Source organism: Corylus avellana, chromosome ca2 (assembly GCF_901000735.1).
Source record: "Corylus avellana chromosome ca2, CavTom2PMs-1.0".
In the NCBI taxonomy this organism is placed as follows: domain Eukaryota; kingdom Viridiplantae; phylum Streptophyta; class Magnoliopsida; order Fagales; family Betulaceae; genus Corylus; species Corylus avellana.
The window spans coordinates 44,855,907-44,864,758 of record NC_081542.1 but is presented as its reverse complement, the minus strand read 5'-3'; the positions used below and the strand labels follow the sequence as shown (position 1 = coordinate 44,864,758).

The window sequence follows — 8,852 nt, the reverse complement described above, 5'->3', positions numbered from 1 at the left end:
TTTTTTTAATTAAAAAAAAAATTAATATATGTGCCACGTGTCGACGTCTGATTGGTCCACATGTCAGTCATAACGATCAACTAACGGTCAACTAACGGATGGACTAATTTGGTCACTTATCAAAACCACAGGGACTTCCTGTGATAAAAATGAAACCCCAGAGGGGTATGAAGTATTTAACCCAAAAAAAAAAATGCTCAACCTTTTCTCCTCCATTTCTTCTCTGAATCCAAATCGGTTTAGGTAGATTTTTTTTTTTTTTTTTTTTACTCATTTCTCCACCATTCCTTCTCTGAATACAAAATCAGTTTAGGTAGATTTTGTTTTTGACTTCTGTACACTTCTTTGTAGCAACTAGAAAAAAAAAATTGATTTTCCTTCTTGCCCATTTCTTCTTAATCTCTCCCATTCCTTTTGAAGCTTCCTTCATAAAAAGACCAAAAAATCTCTATCAAAAAGTTTGACTCTTTACATACTCAGAGGGCGAAATAGTAATTTAAATATAAAAGACAAAATATCCAGACAACTTTTTAAATTCATTAGATTCAGGAAGGGCAATTTAATAGTTTCGTAATCTAAAGAAATGTCAAAAGACAAAAATAACCTTATCTAATTAAATCATAATGAACAAAGAGTAAGGGCAAAATAATAAATTTAAAGTGTAAAAGAAAAATCACTGTTTGGCTTGTATTCTCACTTTTTATATATCATTAAGTAAAAATATAAATATATATTTTATATTTTATATTAAAAATATAACATTAAAACAACGCATTTTCGGCGTCGTTTTAATTATGAGTTAGGGATATGGTTTTATTATATTAATTATTTTTTGGAACACTTTGAACCAAAACTATTTAAATAAGCCCAAAAAAATAGGCACAATGAAGGCCCAAAACACCTTAAAAACTCATATTAAAAAGCGGTTATAAAATCGCCAGTTATTAGTTTGAATAATTGCTAACCGCTTAAACAAAGTGGTTGCGGTTATTAAAATCTAATAAGCGCCTGACGCAGTTGTGATTAGCGGTTTTAGCCAATAACCGCTAACCGCAATTGCTTGTAAACCTCTATTGGTTGCTCGGTGGGCTCAGTACATAATGTGAATGTCACGCGTGTGCCTCAAAATATCTCATGAGAATTATAATACTTTGTTATTTATATGTAATAATAAATGTTATTAAGTAGATTGTTATATGATTGTGATGTAATAGGAAGTTGTGACAGTTAAAAAAAAAAATTATATTAAGATTTGATTTTCACTTCTCAAATATTTTTCATCAAATTGGGAAGTTGGATGGAGAGCTAAAAAGAGACCATTTAACATTTTGGCTCACAAAACTATGAATTTCAATAACATTGCTAGACAAATCTACAACGAGAAATGATTGGCACATGATTTTGCAATCAACAACTATGATAAGTGTTGGACACAAAATTGCTAGCGTAAATAAAATAGAGCAATATTATATTTCACACTTATTTTATATTGGTTAGTATAGCCTGTTTAAAGCTACTTAAAAAAAATAAAAATTATTCAAAATAAAATTAATGTGATAAATAACATTATGCAATAAAAAAACAATGGTATTACTAATTAACAGGGTTAAATCTAAAATCAGTCTACACGCTTTTGATGTTTATTAAATCAAGAGTAAATGTATAATAAATCTCTGAGTCAACCATCTAAAATTTAAATCTCCTTAAGTTTTTTTTTTTTTTTTTTTTTTTTAAAAAAAAAAAATCTAGTTTCTAGGTCAATTGAAATGACAATAAAATTTCTGCCATTAAAATTTTTTAATAAATGTTAGGATAACTCAAAAAGCACCGTTGTGCAAGATTAAAATATTAATTTAATTTTTAAATTTTTTTTTTAAAAAAAAAAAAATTGAAGAGTGGCCAGGGAAGGTCACCCAACCCCTATGGGGTGGCCGCGAGCCACCCACGAGCCACCCCAAAACCTCCCATGGGGTGGCTGTGTCACAATGAGGCAGAGGATGAGTCGCAAGAAGAGTTCACACTCCCTAACTTCTGTCCATTGCCGTTAATAAACCGTTTGCTACATATTTTTATGTAAATTAAGCCTTGCGAAATTATCCTTTGAGTGAGCCATTAGCTACGCCACATATTTTTAAAAATAAAAAAATGAGCTGAATTCCTGCGCAAGCTGATTGGAAACGATAAATACGAAAATATATAATAATATTGGGTATTATCCGTGCCAAAAACCGTTTACTTTGACTGTTTTCCTTACATCTGAATCTTCAATGAACAATCTCAATCTTCCCACTGGCTTATCAGATGAGCGCAAGCTTAACGTCTTTGTTCTTTACTTTGACTGTTTTCCTTACATCTGAATCTTCAATGAACAATCTCAATCTTCCCACTGGCTTATCAGATGAGCGCAGATGATTCAAATCCATGTAAAGAACAAAGACGTTAAGCTCAAAATAAAAAAAAAATTAATAATAATTTTGGTCACCATCAGTGAAATATCTGCCTCAGATTATCATATTATCCGGAGGTTGAAACTTCAAAAATCCCAGGTGGGCAAGTCTTGTCCTTATCCGGATGTTTTTCATCAAACTGACACGTGTCAGCCAGCCACAGCATCTGAGACGCCACTGCCCCCAGTTTCTTTGCAAATTCCGCAGGATCATATCCATCACAGCCGGTTGTTTCTCCCCCACAGCTCGTTGGTTCACGGTTCACCTCTATAAAAACACCTGAAAGCTGAAAAAACTAATAGAAACCCACCATTTTTTGCGATCTCATTTCTCAGATTTGTATATCTTGGCTGGCATGAGCTTGAAGTACGTGACAAGGGTGTTGCAGGGGATGAAAGACCAGGCTTCAAAGTGCGACTCAACGGTCAAGTCTCTGAGAGATTCCACTTGTTCTTCTCAATCCAAGCAGGCAAGGCTTTACTCCGGCTCTTTTGATTCAGCTGCTCTTAAGGCAGCCAACAACGAGAAGATTAAGCAGGCGGAGGAGTCTTTCCGGACTGTCATGTATTTAAGCTGTTGGGGTCCGAATTAAAACTCCATCAAATATTATCTATGAGCTTTTGAAGGAGATCAGATTAATCAGTCTTTGTTTTGTATATTCTTTCAATCATGTGTAAAAGATGCTTGTGTAAATATATCCAATCACGTATTCAGAGCTTTCTAGTGAATTTTTTATTTAACGTATATTATTTACTATTTGCATATATACTGAACAATTAATTATATTTTTAGATCCAGGATTTATTATAATCAGGCAGGAAAGCACACTCATTTTTGTTATTACTAATTTAGATGAACACTCACAAGATAAATGCATAAACTATATACGCAGTCTGCAGTCACTCTGTGCTTGAGCTAAGCTGCTCCTTCAATATATGAACCAGACAATACATAAAAATTTTCAATTAAATTAATATTCTAAGACGTAATATGCGATAATGTACATTATCCACCGCTTGTTTGAACAGTACGTAAAGACTTTCCAATGGTTGAAAATTCAGATCCAGACGGGCTTGTCGGCCCATTGGGTTTTTTGAAAAGCCCTAGAAATTAGGCCCTATGTTCCTGATGTCCCACGGGGTCCAATTACACATAGTTGGATGCTGTCCATGTACAAAATATTCTCATCTCCATCTCCACCACATAATAGCTAGCCTCCGCAATCAAACAGAACCGATAAGCCTCTCGATCTCTTGCCCATCTTCTTCTTCCTTTTACATAATCGTCAGCTCCAAAGTATGATTCTCTTGAGACCTTGTAAGAGCCTGTATCCGTCACCATTTCTACCCAACACTTTGAAGCTCCAAAAACGAATAAAACCACAAACCCAGTTGGCACCAAGCAAGTTAACGGTTGACAGAAGAAAACTTGGCGTGAGAGGGTGCAGCGGACAGGAAGGAGAAAAGAAGACCGAAAGGAGAACTTTCTTATCCCTTGAGGAAGCCGGGTTAGTTGAAATATCCGGCTTGGACACTCACGAGCGCTTTCTATGCCGTTTAACGGTACCTATCTATCTCCCTCTCCAATTATCTGATTTTTCTATGCCTTTAGAAAAATCATTCATATTTATTTATTTTATAAATGCTGATTCAATTATTAATTTTCATAAAATTGTATGACTATCGTATAAGAGTCTGGGTTATAAAATTTTTGTTAATGGCTATGCAGATATCATCACTGAACCTACTAAGAGTGATTTCGGAGCAAGAAGGGTGTTCAATTGAGGAACTGAATGCTGGGAGAGTATGTGATTGGTTTTTGAAGGATAAGCTGAAAAGAGAGCAAAATATAGGGTCCGCAGTGCTACAATGGGATGATTCTGAGTTACCATTTTGAGCTTTTTGTTTTCTCTGAGTTGATTTTGACCATTAATGAATGAAGTGCTTGAAGGATGCAGTGTAAGTAGTTGTTCTAGTTTTAATGCCACTAATCAACACACTTCCTTGCCCAATTATCCTTATTAAGGAGGGCTTAAGTGGTTATGAGTGATTTTGTTGTGTGCCACACCAAGAAAATGGAAAACAGTATAAAGGGTTAAAATTATTGTATATTATTGAGAGTAACGTTATTCTTCACACTTTTTTACTTAATATATTTTAAGTGAATTTTTTTTTTTTTTAGGTATGTGGCTGGCATGTGAAGACACTTAAAACATGTCATATCATTCGGTATGAAATGATTGTGATAAATGAGTGTAAAAAATAGCATCACTTTAAATTTATTGGCCTCTACATAGTTATTAAGATTTATAATTTTTGACACGACTTACAAACATTACATGAATCCAACACGAAATTGGCGGGTTAGGGTTGAGGGGCGTGACCCGTTTAATTAAATTGAGTATGAAAATTCTAAAACGACTCCAATTATCACCTACTCACACGTCTAGGAGTTTTACAGAAAATATCCAGAAAACAGATCTAACTTAGCAGTTAAAAAATCAACCAAATACTGATATGAAATATGCAATTAAGAACACAGAAATTTGGTTACGAAGAGGAAACCATTTAGAGAACTCTCTAAATGTAAAACCTCTCCGGGGCAGCCAAACCCAGGAAATCAATTCACTATATAGAAGAATAAGGAATACAAGAAGAATAACAAAACCTTTGACTCTTCCTTGCACACGACAAGTGACCCACTTGACTTCTACCTCAGTAGCCCTTTCCAGAACATCTGGCACGATTCTTCTAAAAGATTTCCTTTCACCGGAACTCCGATTGGCTTCACGTATTTTCTCTTCAACAATAATCTAGAACAAATTCTCTCTCTCTAAGCACCCAGATATTTGCTCAATAAAATACGTACTTGTAAATGTAGCAAAATCGTGTTTAAATAGAAAATAACCCTAATAAGTCAGCCAGGTCCGGACCCTGCAGATCTGAGGTCCGGACATGCCTCATAAAATGCACTTTCGGGAACTGGGGTCCGGACCCGGGGAATTGAGGTCCGGACCCTGCTTGAAAAATCAAGTTTCTGGAAATGGGGTCCGGACCCTGCTACTGGAGGTCCGGACCCGGACTGTCCAGTCTTCATCAACAACTCCGATTGATGGGCGTTTGTGGTCCGATTGAGCTGAAATTTTGCAGGGACATTCATAACACATGAATTTACATTATGAACGGTGGAGATTGGATTCTGAGCATTCTATATCAGTGTTTGAGCCATGAACAGTAGCATCTGCATTTTGGAACTGAATTAAGCCAACACAAGAACTAACAAACTCCCCCTTTGGCAATTCAGTGACAAAACCAAAATGTCGAGCCAATCCCATCATCTCCCCATATTTACTCCCCCTTTTTGTCACAGAATGACAAAAGGTCTTCATGTTTCCTGAAACACTTCACAAAATACATCAAGGCATATGTGGAACAAGAAGACATAAATAAAACTCATGATAAAAAAATGACGTAGAATGCGTGATTATAAAGAAACATCAGCAAAACTCCCCCTCAATGTATGACTCAATTAACAACAGGAAACTGGAAATGCAAAGCATGTTTCTCCTCCTTTAAAAGTTAAATGAACACACATGATCACACAATTAAACCCAAACATTCACATATTGCAATTTGAAATCAAATCGAAAAGGAATAATGGAAGAAGCATACCTTGGATGATACCAAAGTGTTGAGCCTTTAAGAAACGAAATCACCGAGAAAGAAAGAAAAAAAAATGAAATTTTTTTTTATTTTTTATTTTTTTTAATTTATAAAACAAAACACCAAAAAAAACACAACTTGTATAGATAAGCAATAAATCATGCATGCCCGTATGAATATCTGAACAATTCGGAGTGATCAACAAGCTACACTTACACCGTAAATGTACCATATGCATGACACAACCTTGGTCTGTAAATGCAGTCAAGTAGGCAATAATCAGAAATCTCATGTGATGGTGTAGTGTGTGAAAACTCCCATTAAATAAGATTGCATCAGTGGAAAGGAAATCTAGGCAGACACTTTGTAAATGAAAGACAAACAGTCTGATTCAAGCCACAGTAAAACCTTATAATGTTAGGACCTAGATTCCCTCATCCAATACACTCCCCCTGAGACTAATCATTTGCTTTTACCATGTCCTTTAGTAATCATCTATTTCCGTAATGATTTGATCACCGATTCTTTCTTTAGGGACAGACAGAAGCAAAACTAAGTCATTTGAGCTTATTTTAAGCCCTTTTTTTTTGTGGAAAATGTTGGAATTTTTTAGGAGCTAGGTTCAACTAACGAGTTGGTCAAGTGGATAGAACTGACACTACCTATCTTCCAAGCAAAATGTTTGCCCCAAATTCCCAAACATATAACAAAAATCTAAACCTAATGGGGGCAAAAAGTGCACAATTTCGAACATGAGAAAAACTGACTCTTACTCCTTTAACAGTCTTCAGAAAAACAAGGTATATCAGAAACATATGGAGCAATAGATGTAAATTGCAGAAATATTGACCCCACTCATATGTAAAATATTCATTTGAGCACAAGACATGAGAAACTGAGTATCCAACAATTAAAACAATCTAAAAGAATAAAAAAATAATCAAAGAAAATAAAAACAAAGCAAACAAAAATTAAGAAAAAAAATGCCCTAGAACAGCTATAGACAAATATCAATATGCTCAATTTCTAGGCATGGTCTATGTGCCCACCTAATCTAGGTGAGTCCATTACCACTCCCCCTCAATGGGTGAATGGTATTAATCTTCTTGACCCCAACTTTCTTCACATCAGGGACAACTGTGTGACTCTTATCCAAGACATCTAACCGTGTTACTACGTCTCTCATCATGTTGAATAATTTCTCATAACTATTTCTAGAATGGAAATATTCTCTTTTAGGCTCATGACTGTTAAGATGAAAACACTTAGGACGAATATGTCCAATCTTACCACAGTTATGACACGTGGAATAAACCTTTGAGAAGGTTGGTTCCTTAACATGTGCATACTTCTCGACTTAGAACTAGACATATAGGAATCAGTTAGAGTTCCCTTACCTTTTCCATCTTTGAAAATTTGAGGAGAAATTACCATCTTTTCAGCCAAGCTATCTTCTTTGTTCACTGGTTTCACAAAAATCATCTTTGAAGAAGAAGCAACATTAGTAGATAAAATAGCAGATTTATCAAAACCCAATCCAGTTCTATCAAACGAATGTTTCTGATTATGTAGCATTTGATTTAGCTTTTCACTAGAGAATTTTGTTAAATGATTCTTTGATTCATTCAGTTCATTCTCTACGGATTTCACTTTGGCAATTAGCATTTGATTTTCAGACATCAAAGTATTATGAGTAGCAAGAGAATCAGTTAAGGTGACAGAAAGTTGATCATTTTCAAGATTAACCTCATTGAGTTTCTTCAATTGCTGCTTAATCAGCTTTTTCAGTTTAGTGTATTCCACAAAGAGATTATTATAAGCATTTTGTAAATCATCTTCTTCTTCCGAATCATTATCGGACACACCTTGTTTGTCTTGAAAATTACACTCACTATTCTCATGCTCACTCTCATAACTAACTTCAAATGCTAAGTAATTAACTCCCTGTTCAGCATCGTCCTTGTCTGACTCATCACTTTGAGTCACATTAAATGCCTTGCCATTTGACTTTCTCAAGTTAGCACAGTCAACACGAATGTGCCTATGTCCTCCACATTCGTGACACTTGATACCTCTAGGTGACTTTCCTTTCTCAACATTCTCATTTCTAGATTTCTCATAAAATTGTGAATTGCTATTTCTAAAATTCCCTTTCTTGGCCCTAAAGAATTTCTTAAACTTCTTAGCAAACATAGCAATTTCTTCCTCATTTCCAGAATCCTCATCAGATGAACCACAAGAGTCAACCTTAACATTTTTTGCCTTAAGAGCAATATTCTTGGTGTTCTTGTGTTTAGGAAGGATTAGCTCAAAGGTCTGAAGGGAACCTACAAGTTCTTCTACTCTCATAGTATCTAAATCCTTGCTCTGTTGTATAGCAGCAATTTGGGGAATAAACCTCTTAGGCAAAGATCTTAAGATTTTTTTTCACCACTTTAGCATCATCCATTTTCTTTCCCAAATTAATGGTAGAGTTTCTAATGGCACTAAGCTTTGAATAAAATTCATCAAAAGTTTCATCTTCCTGCATTCTAATCTCCTCAAACTGAGAAACCAACATTTGAATTTGTGAAGTTCTAACAACCTTAGTTCCTTCATGTGTGATTTCTAAAGTTTCTCAAGCTTCCTTAGCTATTTCACATCTAGAAATTCTAGAAAATTCCTCATTTGAAACAGAGATGTAAATAGCATTTATAGCTTTGTCATTCGCAGTAGCATTATTCTCTTCCTCTGTTGTCCATTC

The 8,852-nt window shown here is 35.0% G+C and overlaps 1 protein-coding gene across 1 annotated transcript; it reads left to right on the top strand.

The window, feature by feature from the left end:
* The first annotated feature begins 3,650 nt into the window (after positions 1 to 3,650).
* LOC132172578 (uncharacterized) lies at positions 3,651 to 4,403 on the top strand. Its single transcript, XM_059584096.1, has 2 exons — positions 3,651 to 4,009; positions 4,176 to 4,403. The coding sequence occupies exons 1-2, from the start codon at positions 3,746 to 3,748 to the stop codon at positions 4,341 to 4,343; spliced, it is 432 nt and encodes a 143-aa protein (XP_059440079.1). The 5' UTR covers positions 3,651 to 3,745; the 3' UTR covers positions 4,344 to 4,403.
* The last annotated feature ends 4,449 nt before the right edge of the window (positions 4,404 to 8,852 follow it).

Coding starts and splice junctions, on each gene's coding strand:
- LOC132172578 (XM_059584096.1), top strand. CDS start 3,746: ATGATTCTCTTGAGACCTTGTAAGAGCCTGTATCCGTCACCATTTCTA. Junction 4,010..4,175: donor GCTTTCTATGCCGTTTAACG/GTACCTATCTAT, acceptor ATGGCTATGCAG/ATATCATCACTGAACCTACT.